A 24,146-nucleotide genomic window follows, 5' to 3' on the forward strand; every position below is an offset into this window, starting at 1 on the left:
TCATTTTTGAGATAAAAGAACATTCAACAAACAAAAGCCCAATCTGAGCTCATAAGAAACAATGTGTAAATCCTCTTCTATAGCCTGTCTGTGGTTACTAAAATTTCAACAACAATCAGACATCACTATTGCTGAAAAATGTCAGGGTTAAAGCCTTCATGTGAACTCCAATTCCCTGCATCCTAACAATGATGCTCAGGACAAATCTCTAAACCATCCCAAACCACATCTGAACAATGCTATGGATATGTGTCCCAATCTGTCAAGAGTCAAAAATATTTGTGAATTGTATTCTCTCCTTTCTCCCTCTCCATTCTGAGGATAATGAAAACCTAGAAGTTGTGCTTTTTCCAAGAAACATATTTAAATCTGCAGCATGACCTAAATAAATCCCATTTTATGTGCACTGACAGGTGGCAGAATATGAAAGACTCCAAACTTAGAGAGAGGAAGGTAGAATGAGAGAAAGAGCACTATCTAAGAAGGCTGCTTCAGAGTTTCTTCAGCTTAGACTTGATTTTGTCAGTTTAGTCAAATATTAAATTATGATACACAATGAAAGCTATCAAGAAAGCACAAAGCCATCCTCAAACAGAAAGGTGGTATGGGAAGGCCTTTTCCCCCCAAAGAGGCCTCCCCCTCAGTTCACCGTCTTCAGGACACACATGTGCCTGTGGAGAAGCAGGGGTGCATACAGGAACACACACACAGGAATTCATTCCTTTGGCTGAGGTTTCTTTTTGATAAAAGTACAAATGCTCTAGAAGAGGGAGACCTTACTGGTTATCACAGTATTAGGAGTAACTTCATTAGATTCATTCTTGAGAACAGGTTTCAGTTAGAGAAGGAAAAAGGATGCACATCATAACGTGAAGAACTTAGGATCTTAGAAATCAATTTCACACATTTCATCTTTTTTATAAGATTATCCATGTGAAAAATAAATTAGGATATAATCATAAGTACTGAATAACCTGCTTTTAAACAATGTTTAGCCAGATGTACTAAAGGAATTTGCTAAAAGTATTTCTATGTTAAAACATCTCATGGAACAAGACTTTGTTTTTGTTTTTTTTTTTTTGAAGGGTAGTTGACAACAGCATTGCATTACATTAGTTTCAGGTGTACAACACAGCGACTCAACATTTATATACATGATATTTCTAGGTACCAGGTATCACCATACCAAGTTGTTACAATATTTTGACTATATTCCTTATGCTATACATTACATCCCGGTTACTTATTTATTTTACAATTGGAAGTGTGTTTATATATATATATATATATATATATATACATATATATATATATATATATATATATATATATTGTGAGGGCATCTCTCATATTTATTGATCAAATAGTTGTTAACCACAACAAATCTCTGTATAGGGGGGTCAATACTCAATGCACAATCATTAATCCACCCCAAGCCCAATTTTCGTCAGTCTCCAATCTTCTGATGCATAACGAACAAATTCTTCCATGGAGAACAAATTCTTACATAGTGAATAAGTTACATGGTGAACAGTGCAAGGGCAGTCATCACAGAAGCTTTCGGTTTTGTTAATGCATTATGAACTATACACAGTCAGTTCAAATATAAATATTCATTTGATTTTTAAACCTGATTTATATGTGGATACCACATTTCTCTCTTTATTATTATTATTTTTAATAAAATGCTGAAGTGGTAGGTAGATACGAGATAAAGGTAGAAAACAGAGTTTAGTGTTGTAAGAGAGCAAATGTAGATGATCAGGTGTGTGCCTGTAGACTATGTGTTAATCCAAGCTAGACACGGGCAATAAAACATCCACGTATGCAGAAGATTTCTCTCAGAACAGGGGGGGTGAGGTTCTAAGCCTCACCTCTGTTGATCCCCAATTTCTCACCTGATAACCCCCCTGCGACTGTGCCTGTCTTAGGTTGTTCCTCCCTTGAGGAATCTTATCCGTCTCTGGCTAACCAGTCATCTTCTGGGGCCATACAGGGAAATGTGAAGTTGGTAAGTGAGAGGGAAGCCTTATCGTTTGAAAAGGTTAGCTTTTTACTTCTTTGCATATTTATGCCCTGTGGCTTCTATGCCCAGCATTTGTCTTGAGGTGTCTTTACCACTTGGAAGAATTATGATACTCGGTAAATTCGACATGTGGCACGAGTTCTATTTAAAGGTTGTGATTAGGTAGGAAGAAGAAAAGCTACAGAAGTAGCAGGCAGAAGAAAACCTGGGAAGATTGATTATTTCTTTGACATATCTTCTTGTAGAGTAACTTCAGCATGGATAGGTTTTAAACGACTAATTAAATTGTGCACACACATTAACATAATAGGAATATAGTTACCTAACCAAAGCATACCTGTAATTACCAGCCATCTCCAGTGAAACCAAGAAAACCAGTTAGGCACCTTAGGCATTTGTGAAAACTTATCTATGATATGGTGGATATTGTCCGACTGAACTTAAACAGTCTGAGAGAATTCAGATAAACTAGAACACCCCATTCCTGGGGACTGTTCATATCCCATATGTTCTTTTAACGATAAATAGTCTGTGGTTGTAAGATTTTGGAGTGCTACAATTTGCACTTCTCCTAATTCTTGGTTGAGTTCCAACAGTATAGATCCAGTCCAATTTTTGTTTTACTGCATGCACAGGCCAGCTTAGATATCTCCTTCATCTTTCCCATGGCAAGTCCAGGAACTGGTGGGATGAGTGCATCTACACCTGTGACAGTTCGTGGATCTTTGTTGAAGTTTTTTTTTTTTTTTTTTTTTTTTTTTTCTGATCATCTTCTGTCATGAGTCTTCCTGAGAGTGCTGATGTTGGAAGTTCTTTTTCATATCGTATCTTAGTTCATTTTCGGGGTAGCCAAATTAGGCTTTGATCCTCTGTATAAACACAAACAGACCCTTTGCCTACACTTTTATATGTCCTTTATATCATTGTGTAGAACTCATTAGAGGTCACCACATAGGAACTGCATTTTTTTTTTTTAATCATTAATCTACACTTACATGACAAATACTTTGTTTACTAGGCTCTCCCCTATACCAGGTCCCCCCTATATACCCCTTTACAGTCACTGTCCATCAGCATAGCAACCTGTTGTACAATCACTACTTGTCTTCTCTGTGTTGTACAGCCCTCCCCTTTCTCCCACCCCGCTATGGATGCTAATCTTAATACCCCCCTACTTATCCCACCCCCTTATCCCTCCCTACTCACCCATCCTCCAAAGTCCCTTTCACTTTGGTACCTGTTAGTCCATTCTTGAGTTCTGTGATTCTGCTGCTGTTTTGTTCCTTCAGTTTTTCCTTTGTTCTTATATTCCACAGATGAGTGAAATCATTTGGTATTTCTCTTTCTATGCTTGGCTTGTTTCACTGAGCAAAATACCCTCCAGCTCCATCCATGTTGCTGCAAATGGTCAGATTTGCCCTTTTCTTATGGCTGAGTAGTATTCCATTGTGTATATGTACCACGTCTTCTTTATCCATTCATCTATCGATGGACATTTAGGTTGCTTCCAATTCTTGGCTATTGTAAATAGTGCGATAAACATAGGGGTACATTGGTCTTTCTCATACTTGATTGCTGCATTCTTAGGGTAAATTCCTAGGAGTGCAATTCCTGGGTCAAATGGTATGTCTGTTTTGAGCATTTTGATGTACCTCCATACTGCTTTCCACAATGGTTGAACAAGTTTACATTCCCACCAGCAGTGTAGGAGGGTTCCCCTTTCTCCACAGCCTCGCCAACATTTGTTGTTGTTTGTCTTTTGGATGGCAGCCATCCTTACTGGTGTGAGGTGATACCTCATTGTAGTTTTAATTTGCATTTCTCTGATAATTAGCGATGTGGAGCATGTTTTCATGTGTCTGTTGGCCATCTGTATTTCTTTTTTGGAGAACCGTCTGTTCAGTTCCTTTGCCCATTTTCTAATTGGGTTATTTGTTTTTTGTTTGTTGAGGCGTGTGAGCTCTTTATATATTCTGGACGTCAAGCCTTTATCGGATGTGTCATTTTCAAAGATATTCTCCCATACTGTAGGGTTCCTTTTTGTTCTATTGATGGTGTCTTTTGCTGCACAGAAGCTTTTCAGCTTAATATAGTCCCACTTGTTCATTTTTGCTGTTGTTTTCCTTGACCGGGGAGATATGTTCAAGAAGAGGTCACTCATGTTTATATCTAAGAGGTTTGTGCCTATGTTTTCTTCCAAGAGTTTAATGGTTTCATGACTTACATTCAGGTGTTTGATCCATTTTGAGTTTACTTTTGTATATGGGGTTAGACGATGGTCCAGTTTCATTCTCCTACATGTAGCTGTCCAGTTTTGCCAGCACCATCTGTTGAAAAGACTGTCATTTCGCCATTGTATGTCCATGGCTCCTTTATCAAATATTAATTGACCATATATGTCTGAGTTAATGTCTGGATTGTCTAGTCTGTTCTATTGGTCTGTGGCTCTGTTCTTGTGCCAGTACCAAATTGTCTTGATTACTATGGCTTTATAATAGAGCTTGAAGTTGGGGAGTGAGATCCCCCCTACTTTATTCTGCTTTCTCAGGATTGCTTTGGCTATTCGGGGTCTTTGGTGGTTCCATATGAATTTTTGAATTATTTGTTCCAGTTCATTGAAGAATGTTGCTGGTAGTTTCATAGGGATTGCATCAAATCTGTATATTGCTTTGGGCAGGATGGCCATTTTGACGATATTAATTCTTCCTAGCCATGAGCATGGGATGCGTTTCCATCTGTTAGTGTCCCCTTTAATTTCTTTTAAGAGTGACTTGTAGTTTTCAGAATATAAGTCTTTCACTTCTTTGGTTAGGTTTATTCCTAGGTATTTTATTTTTTTTGATGCAATTGTGAATGGAGTTGTTTTCCTGATTTCTCTTTATGTTGGTTCATTGTTGGTATATAGGAAAGCCACATATTTCTGTGTGTTGATTTTGTATAATGCAACTTTGCTGTATTCCGATATCAGTTCTAGTAGTTTTGGGGTGGAGTCTTTAGGGTTTTTTATGTACAGTATCATGTCATCTGCAAATAGTGACAGTTTGACTTCTTCTTTGCCAATCTGGATTCCTTGTATTTTTTTGTTTTGTCTGATTGCCGTGGCTAGGACCTCCAGTACAATGTTAAATAACAGTGGGGAGAGTGGGCATCCCTGTCTAGTTCCCGATCTCAGCGGAAATGCTTTCAGCTTCTCGCTATTCAATATAATGTTGGCTGTGGGTTTTTCATAGATGGCCTTTATTATGTTGAGGTACTTGCCCTCTATTCCCATTTTGCTGAGAGTTTTTATCATGAATGGATGTTGAACTTTGTCAAATGCTTTTTCAGCATCTATGGAGATGATCATGTGGTTTTTGTCTTTCTTTTTGTTGATGTGGTGGATGATATTGATGGACTTTCGAATGTTGTGCCATCCTTGCATCCCTGGGATGAATCCCACTTGGTCATGGTGTACGATGGTTTTGATGTATTTTTGAATTCGGTTTGCTAAAATTTTGTTGAGTATTTTTGCGTCTACGTTCATCAGGGGATATTGGTCTGTAGTTTTCTTTTTTGGTGGTGTCTTTGCCTGGTTTTGGTATTAGGGTGATGTTAGCTTCATAGAATGAGTTTGGGAGTATCCCCTCCTCTTCTATTTCTTGGAAAACTTTAAGGAGAATGGGTATTATGTCTTCCCTGTATGTCTGATAAAATTCCGAGGTAAATCCATCTGGCCCGGGGGTTTTGTTCTTTGGTAGTTTTTTGATTACCGCTTCAATTTCGTTGCTGGTAATTGGTCTGTTTAGATTTTCTGTTTCTTTTTGGGTCAGTCTTGGAAGGTTGTATTTTTCTAGGAAGTTGTCCATTTCTCCTAGGTTTCCCAGCTTGTTAGCATATAGGTTTTCATAGTAGTCTCTAAAAATTCTTTGTATTTCTGCGGGATCTGTTGTGATTTTTCCTTTCTCATTTCTGATACTGTTCATTTGTGTTGACTCTCTTTTCCTCTTAATAAGTCTGGCTAGAGGCTTATCTATTTTGTTTATTTTCTCGAAGAACCAGCTCTTGGTTTCATTGATTTTTGCTATTGTTTTATTCTTCTCAATTTTATTTATTTCTTCTCTGATCTTTATTATGTCCCTCCTTCTGCTGACCTTAGGCCTCATTTGTTCTTCTTTTTCCAATTTTGATAGTTGTGACATTAGACCATTCATTTGGGATTGCTCTTCCTTTTTTAAATATGCTTGGAGTGCTTTATACTTTCCTCTTAAGACTGCTTTTGCTGCGTCCCACAAAAGTTGGGGTTTAGTGTTGTTGTTGTCATTTGTTTCCATATATTGCTGGATCTCCATTTTGATTTGGTCATTGATCCATTGATTATTTAGGAGCGTGTTGTTTAGCCTCCATGTGTTTGTGAGCCTTTTTGCTTTCTTTGAACAGTTTATTTCTAGTTTAATGCCTTTGTGGTCTGAAAAGTTGGTTGGTAGGGTTTCAATCTTTTGGAATTTACTGAGGCTCTTTTTGTGTCCTTGTATGTGGTCTATTCTGGAGAATGTTCCATGTGCACTTGAGAAGAATGTGTATCCTGTTGCTTTTGGATGTAGAGTTCTGTAGATGTCTATTAGGTCCATCTGTTCTAGTGTGTTGTTCAGTGCCTCTGTGTCCTTACTTATTTTCTGTCTGGTGGATCTGTCCTTTGGAGTGAGTGGTGTGTTGAAGTCTCCTAGAATGAATGCATTGCATTCTATTTCCTCCTTTAGTTCTGTTAATATTTGTTTCACGTATGTTGGTGCTCCTGTATTGGATGCATATATATTTATAATGGTTATATCCTCTTGATGGACTGAGCCCTTTATCATTATGTAATGTCCTTCTTTGTCTTTTGTTACTTTCTTTATTTTGAAGTCTGTTTTGTCTGATACCAGAATTGCAACACCTGCTTTCTTCTCTCTGTTCTTTGCTTGAAATATCTTTTTCCATCCCTTGACTTTAAGTCTGTGCGCGTCTTTGGGTTTGAGGTGAGTCTCTTGTAAGCAGCATATGGATGGATCTTGCTTTTTTATCCATTCTATTACTCTGTGTCTTTTGATTGGTGCATTCAGTCCATTTACATTTAGGGTGATTATTGAAAGGTATGAATTTATTGCCATTGCAGGCTTTAAGTTTGTGGTTACCAAAGGTTTAGGGTTAGCTTCTTTACTATCTTACTGTCTAACTTAACTCACTTGTTGAGCTATTATAAACACAGTCTGATGATTCTTTATTTCTCTCCCTTCTTATTCCTCCTCCTCCCTTCTTCATATGTTGGGTGTTTTGTTGTGTGCTCTTTTTAGGAGTGCTCCCATCTAGAGCAGTCCCTGTAGGATGCCCTGTAGAGGTGGTTTGTGGGAGGCAAATTCCCTCAACTTTTGCTTGTCTGGGAATTGTTTAATCCCTCCTTCATATTTAAATGATATTCGTGCTGGATACAGTAGTCTTGGTTCGAGGCCCTTCTGTTTCATTGCATTAAGTATATCATGCCATTCTCTTCTGGCCTGTAGGGTTTCTGTTGAGAAGTCTGATGATAGCCTGATGGGTTTTCCTTTGTAGGTAACCTTTTTTTTCTCTCTGGCTGCTTGTAATACTTTGTCCTTGTCTTTGATCTTTGCCATTTTAATTATTATGTGTCTTGGTGTTGCCCTCCTTGGATCCCTTGTCATGGGAGTTCTGTGTACCTCTGTGGTCTGAGAGGCCATTTCTTCCCCTAGTTTGGGGAAATTTTCAGCAATTATTTCTTCAAAGACATTTTCTATCCCCTTTTCTCTCTCTACTTCTTCTGGAATACCTATGATTCTTATATTATTCCTTTTAGATTGATCACTCAGCTCTCTTATAATTCTTTCATTCCTGGAGATCCTTTTATCTCTCTCTGCATCAGCTTCTCTGCGTTCCTGTTCTCTGTTTTCTAGTCCATTAATGGTCTCTTGCATCTCGTCCATTCTGTTTTGAAGTCCTTCCAGAGCTTGTTTTATTTCTGTATTCTCCTTCCTTAGTTCTTGCATATTTCTCTGCAAGTCCATCAGCATGGTTATGACTTTTGTTTTGAATTCTTTTTCAGGTAGACTGGCTAAATCTATCTCCCCAGATTCCTTCTCAGGGGAAGATGTAGCAGATGCTGAAGCTGTCTGGGTTAGTCTTGTCTGGATCATATTTTTTTGCCTTTTCATGTTGACAGGTGCTATTGACTGTCAGCTGGGAGGGCCAAAATTTTCACTTGCTACTGGCCTTTCTTTACTGGGACAACTGCGACCCCTAGTGGCTTGTGTTGGGTAATTGCGTGTAGAGTGGGTCTTTGTGTCTTGCCTGGCCGGAAGGGAGAAATTTCCCTTTCTGTGGGCGGAATTTGTCTCAGGCTGCTTCTCTGCTTTCGCAGCGCCCGGTGGGGTAATGGATGGGGGGGCTGCTTGACTGTTTGCCTCCGTGAGGGGTCTCAGAGCTGTTGCCCAGGGGGTTAGTGCACCCGGTTTTCCCTGTAATTTCCAGCTGCTGTACTGTGACCTGGGTTGTTTCCGTCAAGCTTTTAAGTCCCTGTCCCTTTAAGACTTTCAAAAAGCCCCTGCTTTTCTTTGTCACAGGGGCATCAGCTTCAGCACCCGCTCAGAGGTCTTACTCCCTGTTCCCCCAGTATCCAGGGCCCCCTGGGCATGTACTGTGTCTGCGCTCTGGCCCGGATGGCTGGGCCTGGGTGTTCGGCAGTCCTGGGCTCCGTCTCCCTCCCGCTCTGCCTATTGTTCTCCCGCCGGGAGCTGGGGGGAGGGGCGCTCGGCTCCCGCGGGGCCGGGGCTTGTATCTTACCCCTTTCACCAGTCGCTGGGTTCTCGCTGGTGTAGCTGCAGTCTGGCCACTGTCCTGCGTCTTCTGGTCTCTCTTTTAGGGCTAGTTGTGTTTGTTGTATTTTCAAAAGTATATATGTTTTTGGGAGGAGATTCCCACTGTCCTACTCACGCCGCCATGTTGGCTCCCAAGACTTTGTTTTTATAATGAAGTAATACATGCTTTTTAAACGTGACCGTTTTGGACATGGATAGGTATTTCTGAACTGTGAATATCCCTTATGTGCAAACTGGAAGCTAGAGGTCTTGCTGCAATCTTGGGACAGTCACCAGACCTAAAAGATGCCCAAGTTCCAAGTTCTCTCCTGCCTAAGGAAGATGGTAGTCCTTCTTTAGTCAGCTGACTTCACAATGAGAAGCGAGTCTAGGAGGTAGCCCCACATTTGGTCTCAAGGGAAACCAAATGCAGTGTCTGCAGAGGTGAGCTCTTAGCCTTCAACTCTATTCAGAGTCCATTAGGCCTAATGCAATTCACAGGTATGTGATTGTAATCTATAGAAAGAGGATCCTAGGACCATGTGTTGCCAATGAACAAATGGATTATTTAATAAGCTACAAAAAGTTCACTGCTCTGAACCTGTATTATCTCTGGGCTGGAGGCTTTTCATGAAGATGGGAGAAAATTGAAAGGAAGTTTGGCCTGCCTCCCCACAGGACACAGTCCCATCTCGTGATAGTGATGAAAATTCACACCCAGTGTAGAAGGAGCTGTAGAAGCTGTCCAAAACAAAATTTGGTAATAAGGAAATAAGCACATAAATATACTTTTTAAATAGAATCAAAACTTCAATTGTCCACAGGTGAGAAAGAAGAGTCTAAGTGTGTTTACTAGCTGCAAATTAAGTAGCTTTCTACTATACTTTCCCTGTATTGTTTTAAGGTAGAACTTTCATTTAGAATGACCGGTCACCTTGGTAGTTCTCATTTCTCCACAACTGAATTACTTTCAGCTCCATCACCTGTGACTCTGCTGTTCAGTAAATAGGAGATTCCAAGGAGAAACCTCTCATCCATGAGAGCATGTTACCTGTACACACACCATCTGCACTATCACCGCACATGCTAACTGCTGGTATGGAGGAGCCTATCTGCCTCCCTGCTGCCTTAACTGCAGGTGAGCCACCCTCCCTGTTCCTGTTCTTGCTGACACCTGCGGTCCATGGTCCAGACATGCAGAGAGACACCATTAAAGAGCCCCAGGCACGTCGTAAAAACCCTGAGGGAAATAATCAACTGGTTCACTTTTAAGGTAAAAAAACATACTTATTTTCAACATTTAGAAGATATAGTCCCTGTGCCTATTGCCATCGGGGAAATAATAGGAAAATAAAATCAAAGACTAGCAGAGAAAAGCAGCAGTTCTTATGAGGGGTGAAAGATTGATGAAATTTTCTTTCATTTCTGAGTTCATTACACTACCATGACAAGGCTGATTCAGTGTAACATACCAACGTGATCCCCAAACTCCAGACATCAGAGCGGACATCGTAGCCTTGTCGGGACGCACTTGGGTCTATTCTTTCAGGCTGGAACACAAAGAGAAGCCATGGTCATTAACTGCACACCCTCAAACAAAAGGAAAATGGAAGCAATAGCTGGCTAGAAATGCCAAAATAACAACATCCTCCTAGAGCAATCCATGTCTAATATCAGATTAGGAGTAATAGGGAGTCACAATTAATTCAAAACAAAACAAAAACAAAAAGCCCCGCAAAAATGGCTACCTCCATAAGGAGAACATGGAACAACTCTTAACTTCTCCTGCTAAGGACTCACAAACATTTGTAAGCCAAAAGCTGAGATCAGACAAAGAAAGAAAGGAAGAAAACTGGAAATATGGAAAGAATAAAGATACAGGGTCAACTTAGTAGCAATTAGTGGTAAACAAAGACTAGATTTTTGTTTCAGTGAGTAAGACCATACCACAAATTTGAGATTAAAAAGCAAATACAACCTAAATTTATCATCATTAGTCCACCCTTTCTCCATTATAAGGCCAAATTTATCACTATGAATATATTTAAAGATATCTATTAGTTATTTTTAACCAAATTAAGGCATTGCCAATATAATTATATAAACAGCAAAAATCATTTTTAGTAATTTCTGTGACGGAAGCATCTTTACATTTCCCTAAATAAGGGGCCACTATTTATAAGTGTGTCTGGGCCAGAAAAGAGGGAGGGTATCAACAGCACAGAGCAGACACCATATCCTTAGCTAAGACTGAGAGTAACCACTATTGAAAGAAAGGTCCAGAAGCCTAATAGTCAACTGCGTTATATTCTCTGCCTGTCAACTACTAGTTTGAAGACCCCGGTATTTTGTTTTAAACATGAGCACTGTAGATGCATAAATACTCACTGGAAACTATTTATTTTTAGTTGTAAACGTATTTACTTGATAACATACACATTCCATAAAAACCTCAGATAGTCAACCAAGAGAGAAATACTCTGTCCAACAATAGCAGAACACAGTTGCTTCTCAAGTTCACATGGTGCGCTCACTAAAACAGATGTTCGGGGCCATAAAATACACCTAACCGTAAAAAACAGCGAGTATGCAAAGTATGTTCTCAGACCACAAAGTAATTAAGTTAGAAATCAGTAACAGAAAGATACCTGCAAAAATGCCCAAGTATTTAGAGATTGAACAACATATTTTTAAGTATCACACCAATCACAGAAGTCTCAAGAAAAAGTAAAATATATTTTAACTAAATGAAAATGAAATTACAATGTATCAAAATTTCTGGGATGTGGCTAAGGTAATGTTCAGAGGGAAACTTTAGGCACTGAATTTACATCTTAGAAGCAAAGACAGATCCCAAATCAATAACCTAACTTTATATCTGTAAGGAATTAAAAAAGAAAAAACTGAACCCAAAGCAAAGAGAAGGAAGGATGTAATAAAAAGTAAAGTAGAAATAAGTAAAATAGAAGACAAAAATCCCACAGAGAAAAGTCAACAAAGCCAAAAATTGATGCTGTGGGAGGATCAACAAAATTGACAAGCCTTTACCTACATAGACCACAAGGAGAGAAAACTGAAATTACTAAAGTCAGAATGAAGGGGCCTCATTACTAATGACCTTGCAGAAATAGACAAAATGAACCCATTATTCAAAAATGAAAACCTACCAAAAATAATACAGAAATATGAATAGCCTTAAACTATTTTTTCAATGAATTTGTTATTAAAAACCTTCCCATGAAGAAAAGTCCAGACCCAGATGAGGCCACTGCTGGCCTCCTCCAAACATGCAGGAGAGAACCAGCACTAGTCTCCCTCGACTGCTCCCGAGAACAGAGGCGGGTATGCCTCTGTATTTCAAGAGGCCGTGGAATCATTTCTGAAAGCTGAACAGAGACATTACAGTACGATTACCATCCCTCAAAAAGGTGATACAAGAACGGTTAACAAAATAGGAGCACATGTAATCCAGCAACATATAAGGAGCTAATCTATCATAACCAAGTGGAGTTTATCTCAGGAATACAATCCTAGTTTAATACATTTACAGAATAATGGAGAAAAAAAATCCTATCATCAACTCAACAGATGTAGGACTGGCATCCAAGAAAATTCAATCATAATAACAACTTTTAGTATACTAAGAAGAAAAGGAAACTTCATTTCATAAAGGGCACCCAAGAATAACCTAGAGCTAATATTGTATTTATTAGTGCATACAGAACACTTCCTTCCTAATTAATGCTGGAACAAAGTACTACTTCTATTCAGCATCGTACTGGAGGTCTGAGCCCATTCAGAAAGGCAAAAGGGAAAAAGCATGTCCCTTATTCACAGACATTTGTATTTCTACAACTGTTTACATAGCAAATCCCTATTAAAATTAATGGTGAGACTAACAAGGTCACAGGATACAATGTCAAAATGTGCGAATCAGAATCAGTTGATTTTATCTACAATAGGAAAATTTTGGAAAAAATATTAATTCCATTTACAATAGCAGCATCAGAAAACATGAATTCCTTAGGAATAAATTTAAAAGGTGCTCTAGCACTCCACAGTGAAAACTATAAAACATTGCTGACAGCAAAAAGACCCAAGTAAATGGAGAAAGAGTAGATATTTAAAAACTAGTAATGTCAAGATATCCAGAGGTGGCTGGATAAATAAATTGTGGTCTGTCAATAAAATGCAAAACTTCCCGGCAATAAAAAGAATGAACTATATTCACAATAGGTGTATCTTCAAAACATTATGCTGACAGAAAGAAGGCACACACAAGCTAGTACAGGTTATAAGATTACATTTACATGAAACTCTAAGAAAATTTAGTTGATAGTAACAGAAAATAGAACAAATTATCTTTTCTTGGTGATGGACATGTTTTCTGCCTTGATGATGAGATGATTACATGAGTAACTACATTTGTCAAAACACAAATTATACACTTAAACACATGTCTATCATTTGTGGTTACAGTGGTAATGTCATTCTGACACTACTGTCAATCACTAAGAGCTGAAATTTCTAGCATGTCCTATGTTGGGAAAACTCAATTCCCAGAAAGGGTCGCATTTCCCTTCCAGGAGCATAGTCTGAGCAAGCCTATCCAAGGGTCTTTAAGTGTACTTTTGTTCTGCTTGATACTTACTATATATTAGGACCAGACACAAGATACACAGTAACCTACAGATTTTTGAACAGTAGGGATGCAAATGGTTTCTGTCCAATAACCCCAAAAGTTATTGTTTTATTTACCTGGAGATAATTAGCAGTACTGTATTTAAATTAGCCACCTCAGTCCAGCATTCCATCTTCAGTGAATTACACAAACACTCTGGGAGACAGCTTCACCATCCTGCCTGTCCAGTTTTCTCATTCATCAGGTAAATACATTTTGACACATTGATTCTTTATTTGTATGTGTGATATTTTAACATTTCAAAAATTATTCTTTGGATAGAAGTGGAGTTTAAGATCCACGAAATTAACTAAAGATTCTAAATCTGGATTTAGATCAGAAGTGTAGATTTGAAATCTAAATCTAAATCAGAAGTATAGGTTTGAAAATCAAAAAGCTTTTTAAAAGCATAACAGGAAAATACCAACTTAGAGAATAGGGCAGGTAACATTAACAAAAACAGCAAAAAAGTGATAGATAAAACAATTTTATATCCCAAACATATATATAAATATATATTTACAATAAATACATAACTCAAGTTACTCAGTATTGAGACATATAAAATAAAATCCAAGGAATAAGGAGAAATTGACAATTGCAATGTTAACAAATTTTGAACAAATCCTTCTCCATTTTTTGGAATTAAAGAGGCAAAGAAGAAGTACTGAATAAATGTAATTAATAATACAGAACAGATCTTTTCCAATATTTCATTTTTTAACTGACCATTTATCATGCTAAAGAGAATCTTAAGTCCTGAAAGGCAGAAATGTATGAGCTAAAATACTTTGAAAGCTGAAAGGTTAACAAGAATCAGTGAAACACTGAATTGGTTAGCAATGTTGTGTTAACAAATTATTCCAAAACTTAACAGCTTAAAGCAAACATTTATTATCTCATGATGTCTGTGAATCAAGATTCAGGGAATATTTTCGGTGGGTGGTTCTGACTCAGGAACTCTTTCAAGGGTGCAATCAAGAGGTCGGCTTAGGGCTGAAGGTTTTACTAGGGCCAAAGGATCTGTCGCCACGCTCACTCACACAGTTACTGGCATGAAAACTCAGTTCCTCCCCACATGAGTCTCTTCATAGAGCTACCTGTGTGTCTTCAAAACATGGCAACTGGCTTCCCCCAAAGCGAGCAATCCAAGAAAACAAGAAAGAAGCCACAGTGCCTTTTTATGACCTGCTGTCAGAAGGGAGACATTGTCATTTCTGCCATATGCTCTTCATTAGAAGTGAGACACTAAGCTCAGCCCACACTCAAGGATGGACTTAGTCTCCAGTTTTTGAAGGGAGGTGTACTAAAGGAATTGCAGACAGATTTTAAAACTACCACACACGGATGTTAAAATCACTCCAGTAAACAACTCTTATACCTAACACTTAAAACAATTAAGAAAACAAAAATACCTATCTGTACACATAAGTAATGCATGAGCACACACATGCATGTGCTGATGCTAAGGAAACAGTAAACCTTCATAGTTTTCAATGAACTATCTATTTTTCCCAAAGACTCCTGGCCAAGGTGGATTTCAATTTCAAAAGAACAGGAAACTATTCTCCCACAACTTTTCTGTAGTCGGGAAAATTTTTTGAGCTCAAGGAGGCCAAAGATTCGTTTTTGCTTATTAGATGATCAAAATTTTTTTTGCTGAATATGAATAAAAATAAATAAAAATGAAAATGTTCCCAATTAGATTTTTAAATCTAGCATAATGCATATAAAATCCTTATGGCAAACTATAAACCAATATCACTTGAATATTTTTATGTAGAGATCATAAATATGAAACACACCAAATGTAAAACTATGTTAAACATATAAAGCATGAGTCATGTAGGGATTATTTCTGGAATGCCAGAATGGTTCAACCACAGTTAATATATGCCACTATGATTCATTATATCAGTAGCTCACAGAGAGAAACATTTTATCATGTACTAAATGATGCCAAAAAGGCATCCCATAAAATTTAATAGCCATTCCTGACTCATTTTTTCTTGTTCTCTTTTCACACACATATTCTCACAATCAGATATGCACCCAGATTTAGTAAACCAGAAAAACGCATTTGCTTTCAAGTCAGAAACACAAGAATCTTACTATCAATACTGTCATTCAACTTTATCTTGAAGTTCTAGACAAAGCAACAAAAGTTAAATGAGAAAAGTAAAAAGATATATATAATAAAAGATACACTGAGGAAGGCCAAGCCAAAAATTATTTCCAGAATGGTTCCTAGAATACCATCTGAAACCTGTTTCCAAAAAACGCAGATCAGTAGTTTGGCTTGTTATAAAATAAACATATCAATATAAATAATTATTAGTCAGGAAAACAAATCCTATTCAACATAGCAAGAAAAAAACTGTCACAGCACCGAAAATACAGCAGGGAACCAAACAAAGACTGGTCTCAAGGGGCTCACAAACTAGGGAAGAAAACAAACGGCCAGGTGATGATAAGGGTTATGAAGCAGATAGGGATCAGGAGCTGAGAGTAATGGAGGGTGCTATTGAGATGTGGTGGCCCAGGAAGAACCATCTAAGGGCGTGTAAGGATGTGGGCTCAGAGACCTGAAGTGAAAGACTGGCACATTAAAAATATTCACAGGGCAGAGAGTTCAAAGGAGAAAGGAAAAGATCATGAAAAAGAATATCCTCCACATAGTTGTGAAACAGCGAGGAGGTCCATGTGGTGGCTGGAGCTGGGCAAATGAGGGGGAAGGTAATAGAACAGTTTAGAAAGAGAGCTGAGGGCCAGATCATGTAGAGCCTTACAGACCCATTATAAGGACTCTGGAATGAGTTTTAAGCAGAGGGGTGACATGATCTGGCAATACTTTGAAAGGAAAATGCCAGATGCTGTGTTGGGAATAGACTGTAGCAAAGTAAGAGTATAAGCCAGGAGACCACTCTGGAGACTACAGTAATAAGGCAGGTGAGAAATGTCATGGATGTAACAATGAGCACTGGAGGTTTTAAAAAGAGCATGGTTATTTGCTAATGGATAGGATGCAGAATGTGGCAAGTAGAAAGAAATGAAACTCCAAAGTTTATGCCCTGAGCAACTGGACAGAGGGAGTTGGTATTTACTGAAGCGGAAGAACTGGGGATGGCAGATCACAGATTTTGCAGGGAGCAGAAAGGTGATAGGAGATCAAGAGTTTGGGAGTAGACATATATTTGCCACTTCTGTGGAATCTAAGAGAGATATAAAATAGGAAACCAAATACATGACTTTGGAATTTACAGGTGAGGTGTGGCAGAAAAGAAATCACGAGCTGTCATCATTTCCCTGAGCACGTACTAAGTGTTGGGCACTGCACATCACTGGGCAAAAGACAGTATTACTCCTTAAGACTAGAGAACTCACTAATGAGATCTGGGTAGTTGGGAGAAGACAAGGAATTGACTACTCAGCCCTGGATGCACTAACATGAAGAGATCAGAAAGCTGAGAAGGACCAAGAGAACCAGGAGAGAGGGACGAGCCAGTCAAGTAGCAAGAATGTGTAAGCTCAGGGAAGCTGAGTGATGACAGTGTTTCAATAATAAAGTATTTCAAACGTTACAAGTAGATTAGGAAGATTATGACACAAAAGTGACCACTGGCTTTGACAATACAGAAGATAATGTTCACTGAAAACAGCGGTTAAAATAGAGTGATGGGGGGGGCGGAGCCAACATGGCTGCATGAGTAGACAGTGGGAATCTCCTCCCAAAAACATATATACTTCTGAAAATACAACAAACACAACTAGCCCTAAAAGAGAGACCAGAAGACGTAGGACAGTGGCCAGACTGCAGCTACACCAGCGAGAACCCAGCGACTGGTGAAAGGGGTAAGATACAAGCCCCGGCCCTGCGGGACCCGAGCGCCCCTCCCCCCAGCTCCCGGCGGGAGAAGAATAGGCAGAGCGGGAGGGAGACGGAGCCAGGACTGCTGAACAACCAGCCGCAGCCACCCCCACCAGAGCACAGACACAGTGCGTGGGCGGAGGGCCCTGGATACTGGGGGAACAGGGCAGTAAGACCTCTGAGCGGGTGCCGAAGCTGATGCCCCTGAGACAAAGAAAAGCGGGGGCTTTTTGAAAGTCTTAAACGGACAGGGACTTAACAGCTTGACGGAAACAACCCAGGTCACAGTACAGCAGCTGGAAATTACAGGGAAAACCGGGCGCACTAACCCCCTGGGCAACAGCTCTGAGACCCCTCACGGAGGCAAACAGTCAAGCAGCCCCCCCCATCCATTACCCCTCCGGGCGCTGCGAAAGCAGAGAAGCAGCCTGAGACAAACTCCGCCCACAGAAAGGGAAATTTCTCCCTTCCAGCCAGGCAAGACACAAAGACCCACTCTACACGCAATTACCCAACACAAGCCACTAGGGGTCGCAGTTGTCACAATAAAGAAAGGCCAGTAGCAAGTGAAAAGTTTGGCCCTCCCAGCCAACAGTCAATAGCACCTGTCAACATGAAAAGGCAAAAAAAATATGATCCAGACAAGACTAACCCAGACAGCTTCGGCATCTGCTACATCTTCCCCTGAGAAGGAATCTGGGGAGATAGATTTAGCCAGTCTTCCTGAAAAAGAATTCAAAACAAAAGTCATAACCATGCTGATGGACTTGCAGAGAAATATGCAAGAACTAAGGAAGGAGAATACAGAAATAAAACAAGCTCTGGAAGGACTTCAAAACAGAATGGACGAGGTGCAAGAGACCATTAATGGACTAGAAAACAGAGAACAGGAACACAGAGAAGCTGATGCAGAGAGCGATAAAAGGATCTCCAGGAATGAAAGAATTTTAAGAGAGCTGAGTGACCAATCATAAAAGGAATAATATACGCATCATCGGAATAGCAGAAGGAGAAGAGACAGAAAAAGGGATAGAAAATGTCTTTGAAAAAATAATTGACGAAAACTTCCCCAAAGTAGGGGAAGAAATGGCCTCTCAGACCACAGAGGTACACAGAACTCCCATGACAAGGGATCCAAGGAGGGCAACACCAAGACACATAATAATTAAAATGGCAAAGATCAAAGACAAGGACAAAGTATTAAAGGCAGCCAGAGAGAAAAAAAAGGTTACCTACAAAGGAAAACCCATCAGGCTATCATCAGACTTCTCAACAGAAACCTTACAGGCCAGAAGAGACTGGCATGATATACTTAATGCAATGAAACAGAAGGGCCTTGAACCAAGACTACTGTATCCAGCACAAATATCATTTAAATATGAAGGAGCGATTAAACAATTCCCAGGCAAGCAAAAGTTAAGGGAATTTGCCCCCAAAAAACCACCTCTACAGGCCATCCTACAGGGACTGCTCTAGATGGGAGCAATCCTAAAAAGAGCACAGAACAAAACACCCAACATATGAAGAAGGGAGGAGGAGGAATAAGAAGGGAGAGAAATAAAGAATCATCAGACTGTGTTTATAATAGCTCAACAAGTGAGTTAAGTTAGACAGTAAGATAGTAAAGAAGCTAACCCTAAACCTTTGGTAACCACAAACTTAAAGCCTGCAATGGCAATAAATTCATACCTTTCAATAATCACCCTAAATGTAAATGGACTGAATGCACCAATCAAAAGACACAGAGTAATAGAATGGATAAAAAAGCAAGACGCATCCATATGCTGCTTACAAGAGACCCACCTCAAACCCAAAGACGCGCACAGACTTAAAGTCAAGGGATGGAAAAAGATATTTCAAGCAAACAACAGAGAGAAGAAAGCAGGTGTTGCAATTCTGGTATCAGACAAAACAGACTTCAAAATAAAGAAAGTAACAAAAGACAAAGAAGGATATTACATAATGATAAAGGGCTCAGTCCATCAAGAGGATATAACCATTATAAATATATATGTACCCAATACAGGAGCACCAACATACGTGAAACAAATATTAACAGAACTAAAGGAGGAAATAGAATGCAATGCATTCATTCTAGGAGACTTCAACACACCACTCACTCCAAAGGACAGATCCACCAGACAGAAAATAAGTAAGGACACAGAGGCACTGAACAACACATTAGAGCAGTTGGACCTAATAGTCATCTATAGAACTCTACATCCAAAAGCAACAGGATATACATTCTTCTCAAGTGCACATGGAACATTCTCCAGAATAGACCACATACTAGGCCACAAAAAGAGCCTCAGTAAATTCCAAAAGATTGAAATCCTACCAACCAACTTTTCAGACCACAAAGGCATAAAACTAGAAATAAACTGTACAAAGAAAGCAAAGAGGCTCACAAACACATGGAGGCTTAACAACATGCTCCTAAGTAATCAATGGATCAATAACCAAATCAAAATGGAGATCCACGAATGTATGGAAACAAATGACAACAACAACACTAAGCCCCAACTTCTGTGGGACACAGCAAAAGCAGTCTTAAGAGGAAAGTATATAGCAATCCAAGCATATTTAAAAAAGGAAGAACAAGCCCAAATGAACGGTCTAATGTCACAATTATAGGAATTGGAAAAAGAAGAACAAATGAGGCCTAAGGTCAGCAGAAGGAGGGACATAATAAAGATCAGAGAAGAAATAAATAAAATTGAGAAGAATAAAACAATAGCAAAAATCAATGAAACCAAGAGCTGGTTCTTCGAGAAAATAAAACAAAATAGATAAGCCTCTAGCCAGACTTATTAAGAGGAAAAGAGAGTCAACACAAATCAACAGTATCAGAAAAGAGAAAGGAAAAATCACGATGGACCCCGCAGAAATACAAAGAATTATTAGAGACTACTATGAAAACCTATATGCTAACAAGCTGGGAAACCTAGGAGAAATAGACAACTTCCTAGAAAAATATAACCTTCCAAGACTGACCCAAAAAGAAACGGAAAATCTAAACAGACCGATTACCAGCAACGAAATTGAAGCGGTAATCAAAAAACTACCAAAGAACAAAACCCCCGGGCCAGATGGATTTACCTTGGAGTTTTATCAGACATACAGGGAAGACATAATACCCATTCTCCTTAAAGTTTTCCAAAATATAGAAGAGGAGGGGATACTCCCAAACTCACTCTATGAAGCTAACATCACCCTAATACCAAAACCAGGCAAAGACACCACCAAAAAAGAAAACTACAGACCAATATCCCTGATGAACGTAGACGCAAAAATACTCAACAAAATTTTAACACACTGAATTCAAAAATACATCAAAACCATCGTACACCATGACCAAGTGGGATTCATCCCAGGGATGCAAGGGTGGCACAACATTCGAAAGTCCATCAATATCATCCACCACATCAACAAAAAGAAAGACAAAAACCACATGATCATCTACATAGATGCTGAAAAAGCATTTGACAAAGTTCAACATCCATTCATGATAAAAACTCTCAGCAAAATGGGAATAGAGGGCAAGTACCTCAACATAATAAAGGCCATCTATGAAAAACCCACAGCCAACATTATATTGAACAGCGAGAAGCTGAAAGCATTTCCGCTAAGATCAGGAACTAGACAGGGATGCCCACTCTCCCCACTGTTATTTAACATAGTACTGGAGGTCCTAGCCACGGCAATCAGACAAAATAAAGAAATACAAGGAATCCAGATTGGTAAAGAAGAAGTTAAACTGTCACTATTTGCAGATGACATGATACTGTACATAAAAAACCCTAAAGACTCCACCCCAAAACTACTAGAACTGATATCGGAATACAGCAAAGTTGCAGGATACAAAATCAACACACAGAAATCTGTGGCTTTCCTATATACTAACAATGAACCAACAGAAAGAGAAATCAGGAAAACAACTCCATTCACAATTGCATCAAAAAAAATAAAATACCTAGGAATAAACCTAACCAAAGAAGTGAAAGACTTATACTCTGAAAACTACAAGTCACTCTTAAGAGAAATTAAAGGGGACACTAGCAGATGGAAACTCATCCCATGCTCGTGGCTAGGAAGAATTAATATCGTCAAAATGGCCATCCTGCCCAAAGCAATATACAGATTTGATGCAATCCCTATGAAACTACCAGCAACATTCTTCAATGAACTGGAACAAATGATTCAAAAATTCATATGGAACCACCAAAGACCCCGAATAGCCAAAGCAATCCTGAGAAAGAAGAATAAAGTAGGGGGGGTCTCACTCCCCAACTTCAAGCTCTATTATAAAGCCATAGTAATCAAGACAATTTGGTACTGGGACAAGAACAGAGCCACAGACCAATGGAACAGACGAGACAATCCAGACATTAACCCAGACATATATGGTCAATTAATATTTGATAAAGGAGCCATGGACATACAATGGCGAAATGACAGTCTCTTCAACAGGTGGTGCTGGCAAAACTGGACAGCTACATGTAGGAGAATGAAACTGGACCATTGCCTTACCCCATATACAAAAGTAAACTCAAAATGGATCAAAGACCTGAATGTAAGTCACGAAACCATTAAACTCTTGGAAGAAAACATAGGCAAAAACCTCTTAGACATAAACATGAGTGACCTCTTCTTGAACATATCTCCCCGGGCAAGGAAAACAACAGCAAAAATGAACAAGTGGGACTATATTAAACTGAAAAGCTTCTGTACAGCAAAAGACACCATCAATAGAATAAAAAGGAACCCTACAGTATGGGAGAATATATTAGAAAATGACACATCCGATAAAGGCTTGACGTCCAGAATATATAAAGAGCTCACACGCCTCAAAAAACAAAAAACAAATAACCCAATTAAAAAATGGGCAGAGGAACTGAACAGACGGTTCTCCAAAAAAGAAATAAAGATGGCCAACAGACACATGAAAACATGCTCCACATCGCTAATTATCAGAGAAATGCAAATTAAAACTACAATGAGGTATCACCTCACACCAGTAAGGATGGCTGCCATCCAAAAGACAAACAACAACAAATGTTGGCGAGGCTGTGGAGAAAGGGGAACCCTCCTACGCTGCTGGTGGGAATGTAAACTTGTTCAACCATTGTGGAAAGCAGTATGGAGGAACATCAAAATGCTCAAAACAGACTTACCATTTGACCCAGGAATTGCACTCCTAGGAATTTACCCTAAGAATGCAGCAATCAAGTATGAGAAAGACCAATGTACCCCTATGTTTATCGCAGCACTATTTACAATAGCCAAGAATTGGAAGCAACCTAAATGTCCATCGATAGATGAATGGATAAAGAAGATGTGGTACATATACACAATGGAATACTACTCAGCCATAAGAAAAGGGCAAATCCAACCATTTGCAGCAACATGGATGGAGCTGGAGGGTATTATGTTCAGTGAAACAAGCCAAGCATAGAAAGAGAAATACCAAATGATTTCACTTATCTGTGGAATATAAGAACAAAGGAAAAACTGAAGGAACAAAACAGCAACAGAATCACAGAACTCAAGAATGGACTAACAGGTACCAAAGGGAAAGGGACTGGGGAGGATGGGTGGGTAGGGAGGGATAAGGGGGGGGAGAAAAAGAGGGATATTAAGATTAGCATCCATAGTGGGGTGGGAGAAAGGGGAGGGCTGTACAACACAGAGAAGACAAGTAGTGATTCTACAACAGTTTGCTACGCTGATGGACAGTGACTGTAAAGGAGTATATAGCGGGGACCTGGTATAGGGGAGAGCCTAGTAAACAAAGTATTCGTAAGTGTAGATTAATGATAAGATAAAATAAAAAAAAAAAAAAGCAGTTCCTGTGTGGTGACCTCCAATGAGTTCTACACAAGGGTATAAAGGGCATATAAAAGTGTAGGCAAAGGGTCTGTTTGTGTTTATACAGAGGATCAAAGCCTAATTGGGCTACCCCGAAAATGAACTAAGATACGATATGAAAAAGAACTTCCAACATCAGCACTCTCAGGAAGACTCATGACAGAAGATGATCAGAAAAAAAAAAAAAAAAAAAAAAAAAAAACTTCAACAAAGATCCACGAACTGTCACAGGTGTAGATGCACTCATCCCACCAGTTCCTGGACTTGCCATGGGAATGAGGAAGGAGATACCTAAGCTGGCCTGTGCATACAGTAAAACAACAAATTGGACTGGATCTATACTGATTTAACTCAATGAAGAATTAGGAGAAGTGCAAATTGTAGCACCCCAAAATCTTACAACTACAGACTATTTACTGTTAAAAGAACATAAGGGATGTGAACATTCCCCAGGAATGGGTTGTTTTAATTTGTCTGATTTCTCTCAGACTGTTCAAGTTCAGTTGGACAATATCCACCATATCATAGATAAGTTTTCACAAATGCCTAAGGTGCCTAACTGGTTTTCTTGGTTTCACTGGAGATGGCTGGTAATTACAGATATGCTCTGGTTATGTAACTATACTCCTATTATGTTAATGTATGTACGCAATTTAAGTAGTAGCTTAAAACCTATACATGCTGAAGTTACTCTACAAGAAGATATGTCAAAGAAATAATCAATCTTCCCATGTTTTCTGCCGCCTGCTACTTCCATAGCTTTTCTTCTTCCTTCCTAATTACAACCCTTAAATAGAATTCGTGCCTCATATCAAATTTACCGAGTATCATAATTCTTCCAAGTGGTAAAGATACCTCAACACAAATGCTGGGCATAGA

At 39.1% G+C, this 24,146-nt stretch overlaps 1 protein-coding gene across 3 annotated transcripts in view; it reads right to left on the reverse strand.

Moving 5' to 3' along the window:
* MAP2K4 (mitogen-activated protein kinase kinase 4) overlaps window positions 1-24,146 on the reverse strand; it is a 145,711-nt gene that overhangs the window by 11,556 nt on the left and 110,009 nt on the right. For all 3 annotated transcript variants that reach the window (XM_036920702.2, XM_036920705.2, XM_036920703.2), the window contains one exon: window positions 10,323-10,400. In XM_036920702.2, the coding sequence (XP_036776597.2) occupies window positions 10,323-10,400 (78 nt within the window). The remainder of the gene's footprint in view (window positions 1-10,322; window positions 10,401-24,146) is intronic.

This window comes from Manis pentadactyla, chromosome 4, assembly GCF_030020395.1.
Source record: "Manis pentadactyla isolate mManPen7 chromosome 4, mManPen7.hap1, whole genome shotgun sequence".
NCBI classification, from domain to species: Eukaryota; Metazoa; Chordata; class Mammalia; order Pholidota; family Manidae; genus Manis; species Manis pentadactyla.